General features: G+C 36.7%; 1 protein-coding gene across 1 annotated transcript; it reads left to right on the top strand.

Moving 5' to 3' along the window:
- Positions 1 to 686: 686 nt before the first annotated feature.
- On the top strand, positions 687 to 16,061 carry LOC139132021 (uncharacterized). Its single transcript, XM_070698376.1, has 11 exons — positions 687 to 751; positions 2,915 to 3,119; positions 5,542 to 5,809; positions 5,988 to 6,153; positions 6,799 to 7,268; positions 8,977 to 9,564; positions 10,164 to 10,250; positions 11,727 to 11,865; positions 12,223 to 12,338; positions 13,464 to 13,611; positions 14,384 to 16,061. Exons 1-6 carry the CDS (start codon positions 694 to 696, stop codon positions 9,466 to 9,468), a joined length of 1,659 nt encoding a protein of 552 aa, XP_070554477.1. The 5' UTR covers positions 687 to 693; the 3' UTR covers positions 9,469 to 9,564; positions 10,164 to 10,250; positions 11,727 to 11,865; positions 12,223 to 12,338; positions 13,464 to 13,611; positions 14,384 to 16,061.
- Positions 16,062 to 17,454: the final 1,393 nt, after the last annotated feature.

Raw genomic sequence — 17,454 nt, 5'->3', positions numbered from 1 at the left:
GTCCAACATTTGACCTTCTCTGCTTTGCTTTGCTTTCCGTTTATCAAATGTATACTCAGCTTCATGGCTGCCGATTAACTTGAAACTCCGTTTTAACCGTATGGCCGAAATTTACAGAGCAACTCACAATCTAACCCCTGACTACATAATCAGTATGTTCAACAATTATATCCCTTCCAGATCACTGCGTTCTTCCAATCAGAACCTCCTTAAAATTCCCAAAGAACGTAGAATTCCTTAATCAAAACACCTTGTCTGTTGCAGGTGTAGACGAATATAGCAATCTCCCAAAAGCCATCAGGGACTGCGAGTCACTGACTAGTTTTAAGAAATCTTATGATAACTTTTGTATTTTATATACTTGTCTGATGCCTCTTTGTAGTGTTTTTTTCTGCTATTTTTACTTCTGTGTTTTTTGTGTTCAAGTTTGTGCTGTAATGTAATTTTCTTTTATCTGTTCGACCTCCATGAAAAGAGGTTTTTTAACCTATGGAGTTATCGAGTTTAAATACAGATTAATAATAATAAAAGATAATAATAAATAGTACTGACAGCAGCAATAATTTAAGCAAATTCTTCAAATACCTTAGTTGTAAGATCAATTATTTGATATCGTAATGAAATTAAGAGCTAACTTGTCTGTTTGTGTGTTTTAACGATTGCTTTTTTTTTCTCTGTAGATCAGTGATCGAGATGGGGAATTCTAGATCAAGAGACCGAAGAAAGGAATCATTCGTTTTTGCGGCTACAGGTTGTATAGTAACACAAAGATTCACATTCGCATGTTAGGTTGAATTTGTCACATCCTGAACCTTGTGAAGAGTCCCTATAATTTTAATATTTTTTGCGTTTGTGGCATGTGCTTTAATCAAACTGATTGAACATTGAGTTCACCTCGTTTAAGGGCTGGCAGTGTGGACTTGGATAAGCTTTTTCCCGCTCTTCCTAATGAATGCTTAAAGCAAGTTCAATAGTAGCTAGGTCTTTGTCTGCGCTTCAGGGAAACATCAGACTGAGTAAGCAATGGTTCAGATAAGAGGAGCTCGCGAAATGTTCGTTTTATTTTGCCCAGTAAGTTTGAAATAAAGCATTTTATGGGATGTAATGTTAAGAATAATGGTCTCTTATGAAAAGTGACATTTCATGCAGTATTTCACCCCAAATTATGAAAATGTGAACAAAGAAAATTGACATGATTGCTAACTACAGTGGGTTGCATAATTTGGTTGCATAATCAGAAGAAAATGGTCGGTAGTATGAACTGCTTTCTGAAGTTAACATTTACGTATAACGGCACTATCTTTAACAATTTTAGTAATTTTCGTAATATTTCATTTGAAGGAATTGATTTTGTGAATATGCCTCCTGGAGTAGGTCACGTGACAGTACGATAGTGCTTTCAATGCAGACGACTAAAAACCGGAATAACATTAACTTTTAGGCGATATCATTAATAACAACGTTGTTTACTCATTTAATATCCCGTAATTTGTTAGGGAAGAATACATGTGACAATCTTCTGCAGCTTACTTAAGTTATAGTTATGCGAAATAGTTATAACCTTCACAGTATTTCAAGGCTTAAGTTCATTCCAAGTTTTAGGGGTCAATTGGGAGATATGCGTTAGTTTCTGAGATGAAATCTTGACATAGACAATTAGAGCATGCTCATATTAAATAGAAAGATAGAGAACTATCCTTTATATAACCCTTTATATAACAGAATATCTGCTACTGTTACCTGTTGATATACCATGCATGCATATCCATAATAAAATGAGTGAAGATACTGTTTCCATAGAGAGCTATTCAGTATAACAATATACGAAGTAAAGAAGCGTAATAATTGGCTGAGGATGTTGAATAATCCGGTATTTTTAAAACGTTGCTGGTTTTAATATGCATTTATATTAATAAGTGCTGTGATTTTTGCTTTTAGATTCCACACTACATGTATATGTATTGCATCATTTTGTGAAAGACTTTTCAAATTTGTATTTTTGTTAGATAAATCTTCATAACCTCATCATTAATTGAATCTTTACTTTTAGAGCAGACATTAATTGTTAAAATTTCAAACTAAAAAAAGGTGTAACCTAGAAATAGTTATTTTGATAAACATTTTGTTTTACATCAGGCTCAATACGGAAGTGTGCATCTAAAATATAATGGGTGACAACAGTTTCATTTTTACATGTTTTACATTTAAATTCATTAGTTTAGAGATTCAAGGCTTAAGTGAATCGACTAATGTTAGATACTTAGCACAACCATTCAGGATGTGATTCTTAAACAAACGCTGCAATGAGTATCATCGCTGGAGGGCAACCTTTACGCATGTGCCCTACCTATGTTTTAAGGGTTCAAAAAGACGTTTTCCACCCGTTAATGCTATTTCAAGTAAAACGTTCCGCTTCACGGCGTTATCGCAAAAACTAAGGACACAACATTCAGGTTTGTCGTCTGGGAAGATATATGAGAAATTAAATTTGAAGAAGAAAAATGTTAGGATCACAATCTGAAAAGTCAGGAGTGACTAAGTTGTATTTTCTGTCAAAACGCACGAGACAAATTTTGTCTTCACGATTTTTCTGCAATTTTAACAAATAAGACACTTATAATATAAGATTTGGTAAATCTATCTTATGATTCGCTTGTTACCAGTATCATTAGTCAAAGTCTTGATGAACTATAGGCAAAATATCCTTACAATGTGTAGTACTAGATTTTTGCACGATTTTTTAAATTTCGTGTTCCATCCCCTCAGGAAGAGAAATGTATTTTGCGCGTCTCGGGTATCCGCGTCCGCACAATGATTTTTCGCACATGATTAAACATGTTACACTATGCCACTTACCTAGGAACAAGCTCTTGCTTACACAACCGTACCTCAGTTTTATTGCATTCTATTGCAGCCGTATCTGAAATACCAGAGCATGGAACTGAACATTCTGATTCGGATGAGTATGACTCTGAGAGTGACAAGTCTGATAGTTCTAATTACGACATTGATGATTACAGTGACCAACTTCAACTGGGTCCTGCGTCTTACTCCTTTTATCCTAGATGCGGCGACAACGTGATGGTCAGTGGAAATAGAAGATTCGCGAAAAGGAGAAGGTAACATTTCAAAATGTAAAACATCGATGCCATACTTTATCATACATGCTATGCCTGTATTGCCATTCTTTTATTGTTCAGACGGTACTGATATAAACCCGTATTTTAACTAGTGAAAATACGAATTATATTCTCTCTGTAACCGAACTACTTACAGCTACGCGTACGCGTGACCTTCGTAGGTATATGTACATATAAAACAGCTGAGCGAATAAGACAAATGACAATCCGAAATGTCATTATGATCTGTTGTTTGCAGTCACTTCATGGGCATTTCACTGAGGCACAAGTACAGTTGTACCAAAAGCATACAAACAAACGCATTTAAATTTGTATCACTTGCCGACACCTGTCATCGTTCACGGCCGGTCTCATACGGTGCAGTGTTTTCGTGTCATCTACGCTGCTGAAGATTACATGTAAGATACCGGTTGACAGTGCATCATGATAGAACCGCTTGACGACAAGTTTCCTTTTGATGAGCTTAAGAGTCTTGGAGGTTAATTACATCGTTTACAGCCGTAAATGAGCCACAAAAATCCAACCGCACTTATACTCGCGACAGACAAGGTTGAAGGTGCACATAATATTACGATTTGTACCTGTCAGTAAGATTCACAGGTCACGATCGTGGCGGGTTTCAGATACAATGTAAGATATGGGGATAGTCAAACTTTCGTTTAGGTTGTTAAAGGAAGTTTAGTTCTTTTTAGGTAATCCAGGAACGAAAATATACGAGCAGATGACGGAAATACCTTTGAAATGTTTTATTCGTACAGCAACAAAATCACGAACCAGTTACGACAGCATAGCTTACAGTGTACTCACTTCATGTTTTCCCTAATCCGCTTACTAAGATGGTAAATTCGGCATATTTGACGTCTGGCGACATGTATAATTCTTCGAGATAAACTGACTGGTAGGGGTATTATATCCACTGTGCATTCATAGATGTCGCAGAGCTGCTTGCTCTAACCACAGACAAATAGCATAGACAGACTGGAAACGCGGCATGTCTTTTGTTCCATGGTCGTCTCGGTAGACTATTGGCTTTTCATATTAAAATGAGCTTCAAATGTGTTAAACTTTATGGAGGTTTTGTTTGTGGTTGATAATTGCATGTGATTATGCGGAAAATACGAAGAGATGGCATCGTACTTCCAGTCGCGTAGCAACCATATTTACTTTGTGAGCTCTCAGGCCAGAAACACTGCTTCACGCCAATCAAAACATAACACGCCCACAGTTTCATAAACATTTCCTTCCTTGACGCACGTGTAAAAGACGGTATGACTGACCGTAAACCATTAAGTAAAACCAGACAGTATCGATAAAAGACTTTCAAATTTGGTTCAAACACACCCATTATATATTCATAAAAATATGACAGGAATTTTTAAAACGGTAAAACTCACTTTCCTGAAGCTCAAAACACTCCCGTTTTCGCCAGCACGTCAATTCCGCTCAGCACCACACGACAACAACCACACAAACTTTGCCGAAATACTTTCGCTTAACAGTCGGCGAAAATCCGAAAATTACCGAAGGATGCATGGTCGGCACTCTTCGGAAAAGAGAGGCGAAAACAACCTGAGGCGAGGCGAACATGGATGGGTTACGTAACCGCTTCACGCCTAAAACAATAGCCGTTGCGACTCTGCCTATGTTTCTCTGTGCTCTAACACTATGCTCTCAGATGTTAATACTCAATCGAGTTTGAAATCGAACACTGGCATGGCGCGAGTATTTTGACCCGATTTTGGCTCCCACATAACTTTCACGCAGGTATGAAGTTATGTATCAAAACACGAAAACACACCAATTTTTACACACTCCAGCCTATGTTTTACATCCACGGTCATTTAAACAAAAAAAGTCTTCTTCAAATTGTGAAAACCTGTGTCGACATCGTGATATTTAAATTGTTTGCTTTAAAAGTGCTCCTTAACCCTCCTTTGAAGTGGAATGGCCCAAGAGCGTAAGAAGTGATATGGTTGTTATCACTCCTTAGCAACCAACGTTTTATAAGTACAGCCAGGAGGAAGCAAGGTCGATAGTTGATTTCGTCGCTAGTTTCGGAGCGTCCGTAGGAAAACAGTCATAACCAAAACATGCATGTATTGACACATCACTCGAATACGACGCGGTATCGCCCAAACTTCGTGTAATAACCCCTAAATAATATCTTTATGGTATTTAGAATGCATATCCAACAGAGTCTTTGGCTAATTTGTTCATGATGATCATGTAATTATTGTCATTTTCTATTTACAACTTTGATATGGTAAATTGTTTATTTCCCTTGAATGATACTGAACATTGGGCCACTTGTGATGCCATATTGCCAGACTCTGAACAATTTCTCTTTTATCCTAGCAATGAAGCGAGGGGGATTATTTTTTATTTTCATTCTCTCTGAAAGACCCTTGTCAAGTTTCAACGATGGTGTGGTAATGACGGAACAACATTTGCTCGCAAATGAATCCTTCAAAGTACAGATCAAGTCTATGGTTGACAAGTGGTGGGGAAGTATTGAGGTTGGAGTAACATGTCTGTCACCAGTGTCGCTAGATTTTCCATTTACCATGACAGAAAGTACTTTTGGTTCGACTGTCATGTGGTCAGGGGACAGTTTACTATGCAACGGTGAAATGATCATGACACTGGCAGAAGATTTAGAAAATTGCACAGTAAGTCATGTAACACGCTACAAATTACTGTCTACTCTAATGTAACTAACTGATTTTAAAGTACAAAAACAAGTTTCTCTTACATTAAAAAAACTAGGGAATTATATATAGCGAAGCATCATTTTCACTAAGGTTAGCCCCTTTCCAAAGCGAGAAATCTTTCATATCAATATTTCAGGTTGGCGATACAATTAGTATGACACTATCAGAAGAGGGCAGTCTGCACTTCGGTCTGAACGGAGAGGAAGTAACAGCGTTGAACTTGCATTTGTACTTCCGAGATGTTAATTTGCTACATTGCGTGGTTGACTTATATGGTAGAACAGACTCTGCCGTGATTTGTGGTAGGTGTTTCGAATGGGTGCTACGATACTTTCATAATTATATAAAAGTAGTTGTACTCTGCATACAATGACCACTAGAAATCTAGAAAATGTGTAAATGGCAAAATGTGCTGTCAAATAGAAAAAGGTAAAACAATGAAAGACTCAAGAAACAATTTAAATAATTACAATGTAAATTAAATACAAAATAAAAAAAGAAATATCATCTGAAAAGCATTATTCACTATTCTCAATATTCTAAATTTTCTCTCTTTTCTCCGCTATATAATTTTTCACGTACAATTTTCAATTCGTGTGTGACTGTAATCATGTTTGTAGCGATCGATCACTGTTTGGGAAAATTTTTGAATGATCGCATGCAACGATGATCGTGGTAACAAATTTCAGACTGAGATTACATTTACACAGACTGAAGGTTCGAAGAGGTTTTCACTTTTAAATTCGCGATTCTTCTCTTAAAGGCTTGTTTTCTTTCTTGAACCCTTCAAGATATTTAAACTCTACTATCGACCTGCAGTTTTGTATCGCAGAATGAGGTTACGATTTAAATGTTTGTTTTTTTTTACTTACGGAGATTTATTCAATAAACTTGAGATAAAACCAAGGAGGATTTTTTAGACTGGTTCACCAAATGTTATTTTACAGAGAGCGGATATGTTGAAGAGAGGTCTGAGATAACATCCTTTGATGTAAAGACCTCGCCAACCGAGGAAGATTATGAAGCAGACCCAGATTCTGTGATTAAGCAAATGAGAATGCTTGTATTAGGGTTGAAACACTTTGCTGAGCTTGATATGGACCTCACTATAAAGTTGGTGTATCTGTATATATTAAAACCAACTACGCTGTTCGAAAATGTCGAGTTTAAACAGAAATTCGGCGACCATCTGGCAAATCTTGGAGTGGCAGATGAACTGAAGTTCCTCCTGGACAAGCTGATAAGTGAAGTAGATCCGATGAACACTAAGTGGGATTCCATAGAAGTAGTTCTGGTGACGTTGATAAACTGCACGGACGTCAGCCTGAAATTGTGCAGACTGTGTGGACAATGTGGTCTTGTGAATGATTTGCTGAATAATATCCATAAACATCGCAACAATTATGATGACGATGAGGTATGCGTAAGTTTTAATGTAATTTGGACATTAAGGTAGAATGTGCCTGGGGACAAATGTTCGGATTCTCAATTCTTTGTCTGTCACTTGTATTGCTTCCTTTGAACCTCTCTGAGTAAAAAAAAATTCACATATTTTGTAAAATTCTAAACTTTAATTTTCCCTATAGAGTTAGTAGTATTTGGTTTGTCTATATATAGTTGTTTACAAACAAAAGAAGTCCCTGTTGCAAGGTACTCATTCAAGAGCTTGTTGCCTAACGTTTACAGTATTTGTACAGAAGTGGAGATGTACTATCCTCTCACGTACATTCACGAACACGTTACGTGTTTATGGATTTCGCAAATCAGGAAGTTTTGTTTTCGTTAATATGCTTTCAGAAATTGCATTTTTTTCGTCGCGACGTCCATCGATGTTCTGTTCACAATTTTGTAAAGCCTGTGAAATCATCAGGACCAAAGCGGCGTTTATTTAGAGGTTATTACCCAATATCGCCCTTTCCTGTGTCGTATCAGCATGAGTGTCATTTGTGCTGCGTTAGACAAGAGACGAAGTCGAACGTCTGACGCATCACCTGACGCAGCACAAATGACACGAATGCTGATACGACACAAGGAACGGGCGTGGGTAATAACCAATTTATCATATACCCATGCCCATAATTTTACTAATAGAGCGAAAAACCTAAAATTATGAAGCTTTACTTTCTTACGCCTTACGCATAAATATTGGAATATTTATGTGAACAGGCTCCATCCATAAAGTATACGACAAAGTCAATATCACGCGCGACATCGCTGAAAGTCCTTCGGCTTCATACCATATCTCAATGAACGCCAAGAAGAAAGACGCCGGGATTCAAAAATCGTCATACAGGAGGAACCGTTTAAGTTGCAATATGCTATTACAATTTTTACCGATCAAAAACTTTCCTCGGCTTTAAATCTATCCTGATTTCGATCGCGCTCGATCGTCGTACGGCACGGAGCTCGCGTGGAGAGGGGTCGCCACTTTGTTTATTCAGCGTGAGAGTTGTCATGTCACCAGTCGTCGCGCGCGCGACATCGCTGTCACACCAGGTACCACTACTTGTTCGGGGGTAGAGCGTGCACAGGTGCCGGCGCCGTGCGAACGGCAGAATGTTTGCTTGAGCTTGGCCAAAAAGAAATACGAGAACTTTCACAGGAAAACCATGGTAAAACATTACAAGACTCAACATGTTATTTCCGTATTTGGCAACCAGAAATACCCGTGTTCCTCGAAGCCCTTCAATTTTTTACGTTGGCGACATCGCTTCGCAGTCATTTTGTGTGTTTACGTTGCTTACCAACAAACTGTTAATGTATAGTTCGAGAAAACTCTAAAACCGATGACGTTCATCGTGCATATCTCGACGTTTACCGTGAAATATCACTGCTGATATTTTACGGTGAACGTAACTATGGTGAACCAATAAGGGCATGGGTATGTGATAAATGAGGAGTATTGCTTGCAGATGAAAATATTAGGTTTGTCTATAAAGTACTAGTTGTTTACAACAACAAAAAATCTCTGTCACAAGGTACTCATTAACATGAGCTTATAGTATAACGTTTCCAATATTTGTATCAAAGAGTGGAACACTACAATTCATGCACCTACACTCACACATTACACGTATATGGCTTCCGCGAATCAGGAAATGTTGTTTTCATTGATTTCCTTTCAGAAACTGCATTCTTTCGTAGCAAGGTCCATTGATGTTCTGCACAATTGTTCCATCGCTGCAGACAACAGACAAATCTACCGTGAATGTGGAGCCATTGACAAAATAGCTCCCTACGTCCGGTCAGATGATACTGATATGGCTGCAACTGCCCTCCTGACCTTGTCACACATCATGGAGAACAGCAAGAAACATCTTCTCGAAGCGGAAGATAATATCATAGAATTCATTGTTCGTACCCTTGATGTGGCCGTAGATGACGAATCGCTCCGATGTGAGGGTTTTGGAGTCCTTGAACTTGTCGTTGGTATCGGCAACATCAGCGTCTACGACAAAAATAAGATAAGTTTGGTTAATAACGGCATCGTTCCTTTGTTGCTGAAGTTAATGCACAAGGATCTCCCAGTCGAGCAGGAGTGTGCCATCAATGCATTCTGTAATCTGTGCAAACTTGAGTCCCTTCGGAAAAAATTGCAGAGCAGACAGATGCCATGAAAACGTTGATCGTGCTCGCCAAGGGTGATCCTCCTGCTGTGAAACAGGCAGCAGAGAGGGCGATAATGCTACTGAATCCGCCTTTACCTCTCCTTGGTAAGACATGTTACCCGAGTAACTATATATATCGCGAAAGAAAAAACCCTTATATCACGGGTCCCTTTACTTTAACGTTTTGTCTTTAGCTGCTGATATATTCACATTTTCACATATCTGGAAGATTCGAGTGAGTGAAGTTATTTAACCATTATGTAATACAAATATTAATATGACTAGGAAGATTTTAAATATCAACAATTTTATCAGGTAAACTGAAGTGCTGAAGTTTGAATAAGAGTCTATAGTTAAATTGTATTTGATTGTTCTGAATTGAAGTTTCGAAATCATGGCTTTTCTTTAGAGATTTCAGTTTAGTCATGCTGAAATCTTTCGATATGGTCATGAAAGTCGGATAACAAATGCGATTTTGTGTCATATTAATTAGTCAGATGGAAGGGAGCAGAGTTATTCTCATCAAGAATGGTAGACATTTGTTATATATACATGGTATACGAAGATCTAGCGTTTATTTACCAGCTTACGGACATGTCAATGTACATTTCGCTGATTATATAGGTCTAAAATTCTTGTTGATACTGTCCTACAACTGTTAGACTACAATGTATTTTAATCGGTTTTGTTTTCATTTTATTCAGTTCAAAAAAGTGACATACCCACATCTTCATCCTCTTGCGGATACAGAGAGTTGTGTCAGCGATTCAAAAATGCCATGGATTTGATCGGTAAGATATTTAGAAGTCCTTGTGTGTTTACACATGGATGTAAATTAATCTTTTCCTATCTGTGTGTCGGTCGGTTTGTCAGCTCATGCTAATGCCAGGGTGTCCGGGAATTTCCTTCAACGATGGCTGAAGGATGCCTGGCCGGATTGAAAGTAAATATTGTGAGAGATTCATTTTAAACACGATTAGAAGTGACCAGAATTTGTGTTCAGAGCATTACAGTTATCATAAATATAGCAAGGTAGATATTTAAGACAAAGGTGGTCCACTAGAATACAAGAGCAGGCTGTTTACCCCAGTGTGTCTTGAGAACCTTGATGTATAGCGCCACTAGCGGTACACTCCAGTTCTGCAGGTATTGTCGTTCAAAAGACGCCAGAAAGTGATTGCCCTAAAAGTAACAGCCATCCATCTAAACAAGTACTCATGCCTCATTCGATACACTTCTGTACTGAAAGTTTTTAAGCAGCTGATGCATCAGTTTTAAACAAGTTTAGTACTATATTTATGATTTAGGGAAATCTCCGTGTTTTCAAATATCCATGACACTGCTAGGACTAGATGGTAGTTAATACATTTGTACTGTGACGTTATAGTTTTTACCGTACAAGGGTTCGAAGCACACTTTGATATGGCAAGAGCACAGCGAAGCGTTCCGTTACATTTATCTGAACTAGACAAACGTTGGGAATGAAGCGTAAAATGTTGCTGGTTAAATTTTTCCCATCCACCAGTGTGCGCTTTGTTCAAATTTAACGCAATGCTATATATCATCAAGTTTTCTTTGGGATAGCTATTGATCAATTTATGTCGTTGAATGTAATTGAAATAAGAATCGGGTAATCGAAATGACAGGGGTAGACCCATTAAACCTCCATAATCTACCATAAAGCGACAAAAATTGTCATTACATATAATGCAATCTACATTTTTAATTCTAAATTTTATTTCAGATTTGTTTTTATTTTAATATTTTCAAATATCTTTGGTGACACTTAATTAAATTAATTAATGGTTGGGTGAATATGTTTTATGTTTTATTTAAATTGTTTTAAGAATAGAATATACATAGTTTCGTAATAGCCTGAATCATCAAAAAGCAAAAATCGGCTCGATGATTCATCTGAACATTACTATTCAGAAAAGAAGAATGGCCTTTCTTCTCTTATAATTTGTCTAAATTACTATGTGATTTATGCTTCGAAAGTTATTAAACATCCACACAACAGAATTGTCATCAATTACGCCGTTGCCTTGTCAATAACTGACAACCATACCACAATACAGTTCAGCTTGTTTCGTATTCCATGTGTTGAGAACAGGGAAGAACATTTTATCATTGTCACTCGGCACGACAGTTAATGTCAAAAAACAAGACGATAAATGTGACCGACCTTATATTGGCAATCATTAATTAATTACAAACACATATTAACATTCCTTTTACCTTCCTTAATTATTATTGTCGACCTTCAGATGCCTATTTTGCACCGAAGTACGATATGTGTTATTGTAACTCTTGTCACATCGGAAGAGGAGATGAGCTTTATTACTCACGTGGTCAGCCACCGAAAGACTATGGTTTGCCCATTGGTTGGTGCCGATTTGCAATTCAGTAAGACATATATATTACCATTTAATGTGTTCTGTTGTGGTTATGCCACATGCCAAATGTGACATAACCACAAAAGAATGTGATTTCATCTCTTTTTTTTTGCTATCAAAAAATCAATCCAGTCTTCCGTGCAGTTCTCCGGCAGAAGCCTTTTCCACTTTGTCTATCTTTTCATTGCTGTAATAAAATAAATATATTTCCGTATAAGCTAATACAATGGAGAAATGCCAAAAGTTTGTCATCATCTTAAAACATGAAAATATTAATTTTTCCCCGATGTTATGGGGAGATTTAAGGGAAAATTAATAATGTGTTGTGTTTGCTACATGGATTTTTACCAAAAGTCCAACTATTTAGACTTGCAGGAAGAGCTGCCGCATTAGATGTGTTCAATAAGTGGCACACAGCATTCCATGGTACTCGCCTTGGTACTGTTAAACCGATCCTGGAGTGTGGTGATCTATTGATGCCGGGTAAGGAAAAATGAGGATTAGAATCATGAGATATGGACTGCTTTGTCTTTGACGTTGGCTTACAATTGTTAATTGTCGCATAAATTCAAGCATCAAGATATGCAAAAATGACAAACTAAATATTTCAAATGGAATGAAATTGTAATGCAGCAAAACATTTGAATAGTACCATAGTCGTCTTGTCTTGTTTTATTTATTTTTTTTTGTCTTGTATATTGAAAATTCCTCCCGGAAAAGGCAAAGCTGAATGAGTATGAATAGACAAAGACCAGCTAAAGAAAATAGACAAGACCTGAAACAAGAACAATCAAAACACAAAGCTAAAAAAAGTGCTACTGTCGTACAAAGTATATTTACAATGATCGAAGAAACCTATCTGGTTGAAGTGTCAGAAAGTATATATCCAGCATATAAGTAAATATCTTAAATGGAAAAAATCATGAGCTACCCATTTAATTACGTTCGTTATTTAACAGTCTAAATTTATAGAATTAGAACGTACATGTGTGAAGGACAAGTTGAATGGGACTACAATACGAGGGAAAAAACTGACTAATGTTTTTCTGTACAGTTAAACTAGTCTTCCTCGAGTAATATAATTTTAGTGAGAGAGAGAGAGAGAGAGAGACAGACAGAGAGAGAGAGAGAGTGAGAGAGAGAGAGAGAGAGAGAGAGAGAGAGGATAAAATTTGATGACAAGTAAACAACAGGACTTACGCGTTACTCAGAGTTTGGTGATCGCTACAGGGAACACATGTAGCCTGAAACTCTGAGTGACGCCTAAGTCCTGTTTTTTACTGGTTATTAATTTTTATCGTAAGTCGCTCTGCCATACAGGTTTTACACTTTGAAGATTTCCGAACTTTTTAGGATATTATATATATATATATATATATATATATATATATATATATATAATATATATATATATATATATATATATATATATATATATATATCACGCACTTTTTTCCGTTTCGTTTGATTCAGGAACATTTCCAGCACCGTCCTCAGAAGCTTTATCATTATGTAATTAACTATTCATGCATGTAAAATAAATATACAGAAATTCACACTGATCTTACATATACAGTTTGATAACTGCATGTTTTAAAATAATTTCAGGAGATATCGAAATGGAAGGGAGGAAGCTTGGAGAGCGTCCGGGACATTTCACAAAAGAGGATAAGCCAGATGGCTTCGACACAAAGCAAATTTTTCTGTCTCCTAGTATCAGATACTCGGGCTGTGATGCATATGCTTCTCAGAGCAAGTAAGCAGCTATATGTATTTGATATAGCCTTACCTCTATGAATTACCATCGTTTAAGAAATAAGAATGACCGGAGAGTATTGACAGGAGGCAATTACGTAGGCTTGTGTACGATTGCCTTTGCTGTCAGCAATCTGCCCTCGGAGCAGTCACATTAGGGAAAGACTGCATTAACTTGCATGGTACCTGAAACCCGGGTCCTTGCCTGACAAACTCGAAGGACAAACAGAAGACTTTTAATCCCCCAAGGTGTGAATTTTCCATTGTTTTGTTTATCTTATCCAGCTGGTGCCATTGTATGAAAGGCAGGTCTGTGAAATTGATCCTCTGATAACTAAGTAGGGAAGTAGGGTATTCCTAAGTTAACGGAGCTTTCACGTAATGACATGGTTTATAATTGGTTAGTACAATTCGGTGGTCGAAATATCGCTCACTACGCAAAAGTTCGGATAAGGTTTTGTTTGAATAAAATTTGAAAACACACCCTCACTTTCATTCCTGGAGGGAATTAACAATATTTCCCTAATGAGTACCGTTCCGTGCAAACCTTCCTAAATAAAACTTACAGTTTACAATGTCGTTCCAGTGTTTCAATGTCGTCCCAGTCATTAGCACGATCAAAACTTCAACCCAGCTTGGAAAGTACTTCCTTGATAACAGAATTGGCACTGAAGTCAGTGTTCCTCTGTCTAGTTGAAAACATATCATTATTAAAGGGCAATCATAATTTTCTTTTTTCTTTTCTTCCATGTGTTTGTACATTTTTCGTCTAGGTTTGAAGACGATGTTACAAAGAAAACATATTCGGCAAGAGTGGCTTTCCAAGTGTGGATTAAACCGAACGGCTACTCAGTTGGTCCTGAAACCATCGGTGCCCAATCAGAAATTGATCCTAAATTCAGCAACCAGGAACTTGAATGGTTCACTAAACGTAGAGGTTGTGTGATGGTTTCCGGATTGTTAATCAAATTAGAGTAAAATATGCGAGAAGGTGACGTATAGATGGAAATGAATGAAAGCGTATTGAAAATCGAAATTTTTATTTTCATCCCTAGATTTTACACAGGAATATCTGCCATTTTGAATTTCAAATGTCCGGAATATTGGGTAATCTGTTTCTCTGGTACCAAATTTTGCATGGCGATCCGTGTTTGTTAATCTTATTTCATAGGGAAACGTTTTAAATTCTTTTAAGGAAATCTGAGCAAACATTAAGGCCTTAGTTTCAATATCGATGCATCTACTAACTTAAAAGTAAGATTCAAACCTTATATGGATATGGGAGACTTCAAAGGGTTTAAAATTTCCAATCTTGCTTTTATTAGTAACACTCAGTAATTTTGAAAGGTTGTATATCATTTATAGAAAATATAACAGCAAACGTCTTCCATTTTTTATCTTCGGATATTGTTGTCCTTTTCTTATTATACTCTTATGTGTAGTTTTATGTAATTTGACGTTTTAACAATGACAAAGTATATGAGAACATGTACCTGATGCCTAGGATTAAGTGGGTCATGTTCGTAAATATGGAAACAAAAAGTCAACGTTTCGGCACATATTTATGTAAAATTTATGCTACCCAGATGAATCATGTAATACTTTCACGTTTTAAAGTTTGTTTTCCACAAACAAGGCAAACACCTACTCGTCTTTTTGTTATTGTTTTATCTTATTTAGACGTGCTGAGCTATGTCGGTCAAAATTTGATGAAATAAAGGGGATACCAGAAAGATGGGCGGGAATTCAAATCAATTGCAACACTCAGTGAAATATTGGGGATATTATACATCTTTTAGCCATATCACCTTCCTAATTTCATTTTAGATAAACAAAGCAGCTTGTGATGGTTTGATATACTTCGTCATAACCTTCACAAAAATTTAGTATTAAACAAATTAAACAAACATGATACAAATTGGTTAAACACATCACTAATTGGTAAGATTGTAACACACACTATTTCGTATCCATGCCAAAGATAGGTAAGAAACAATGGCAAAAAAGAAAACAAAATATCCAAACATTTACCGGTAGCACTCTTGATCTTGATGCCAATATCAAAATACATTCAGGAACATTTAACATGATTCTATCCTTCCTTCAAAAATGTTGTTGACACGGTGATATGTTGAGAACACGTCGCAAATTCAATCAATCCGTGAAGGCTTTTGAGTTGTTATATTTTGCAGACCTGCTCAAGCCCCATTAGCAATAATTTTGAATTTATTGGACTATTTCTGTTCTCTTTGTGATATACGTGTTGTTGTTCTACTCACAAAATCATGAAGACATATCATCTGTTCACCTTGTTACCATTTAGTGTATGTGTAATAGCCAATGATAATTGCTGGAAACTAAATTTTAGTTCAGGGTAGAATTAATATTATTATCTGTAACATTCCATATAGCACATGTATTGGCATATTTACAGTATTAAACGTGATTTAAGGACATAAATAGGGAATGCACGTAATATTTTCTGAAACAAAACTGATGAAAACCGTGCCAAATGTTACAGCTGTTTGCTGACAGCATAAATATTAAAGTCAGAACAGACGATATACATTTGATACAATTTTCATTGATTTAACAAGAGTATTCCGATTGCATTATACTAGACTTAAATGGGATCTAGAGAGTTAACTGACTGGCGATCATAAACACAGCTAAGTTATCGACATTGTCTTCGATATTGTCTCCTTGCATTCAATTATTTGTAACCGTCAATTCATTGCACGTTAAGTACTTGAATCAGTGTTAACGAAATGTTGGTCCGTCTATTCATGCACAGCTCGTAATCATTAGTTGAAAGAATTGTGTTGATGAAACATTAACGCATGATCTATACCACTGAGCTTCTGCTTTTACATTTTGTTTCATTCCTTTGTGCAATTCTAGTATGCAATGATACCACTCGTGCCCTCTAGTGTATGACACTTTTTCAGGATTTTATGAGCACAACACGTCCCTCCATTTCATGACACTTTTTGATCATTACATGGGTACCACACCTAAGGATTTACCATGTTATTGACGATATTAGGACTAGTCGGGAAGAGCAATTTGAAAAGCCGGCATTTGTATTCCGTGCAACTTTTACTCCGTTCATGCCTAAGGTCACTGGTATTGACTGCAGATCAGCAAAGGTAAGCTTTTACGTGTTCTAAAACACGTGCGCTTGAAAAGTAATAAGCAGGTGTATCGTTAAGGAGGTAATGAATTCTTCTAAGACTTTTTCTATGTTTTAAATAATGTTAATACACTTTGGCATCTGCTGTTGCAAAATTGTTGAAACATCAAATGTAGCAAAAAAGAATTTAATTACGATTTACCCATAAAATTGACCTAAACAATAGATGACCAAGCTATATAGGAATATCGGCAAACGAAGGGTGTTCGAGTTATATTTTTGACAATGGGTGCAGTGAATCTATTTTAATTGCAATGGAATTTAATTGTATCAAGGTCTGGCATCTGCCGTTAAAAGGGTTTATAACTCAGTGTGATATGTCAATACTCACATAATCACTTAACAACGGCAGTTCTCAATCACGGGTTCTCATATAAGAGGTCTTTGACATAGACTATTTATGTCACTTTATGTCATCATGTCATTTTAGTCCTTTTTTCTTCCTTTAATGTGTACAGCCACTAAATTTGCCCAAAGATAAACAAGATTAAAAGCCTCCTATTTTCAAGGAAGTTGATCATCGGCACTTTGCTTTTGCAACTTCCGTTCACATCCACCATGCGTGTGTTTAGTTTCAAGATGCATCATGTCAACATAGCTTATTGGCTGCAAAACACAAAGTTTCGCCGGAAAGAGTTAAGGCAAGTATAT

The sequence above is a fragment of the Ptychodera flava genome, chromosome 4 (assembly GCF_041260155.1).
Source record: "Ptychodera flava strain L36383 chromosome 4, AS_Pfla_20210202, whole genome shotgun sequence".
Taxonomy (NCBI): domain Eukaryota; kingdom Metazoa; phylum Hemichordata; class Enteropneusta; family Ptychoderidae; genus Ptychodera; species Ptychodera flava.
This window is presented reverse-complemented; position numbering and strand designations above follow the sequence as displayed.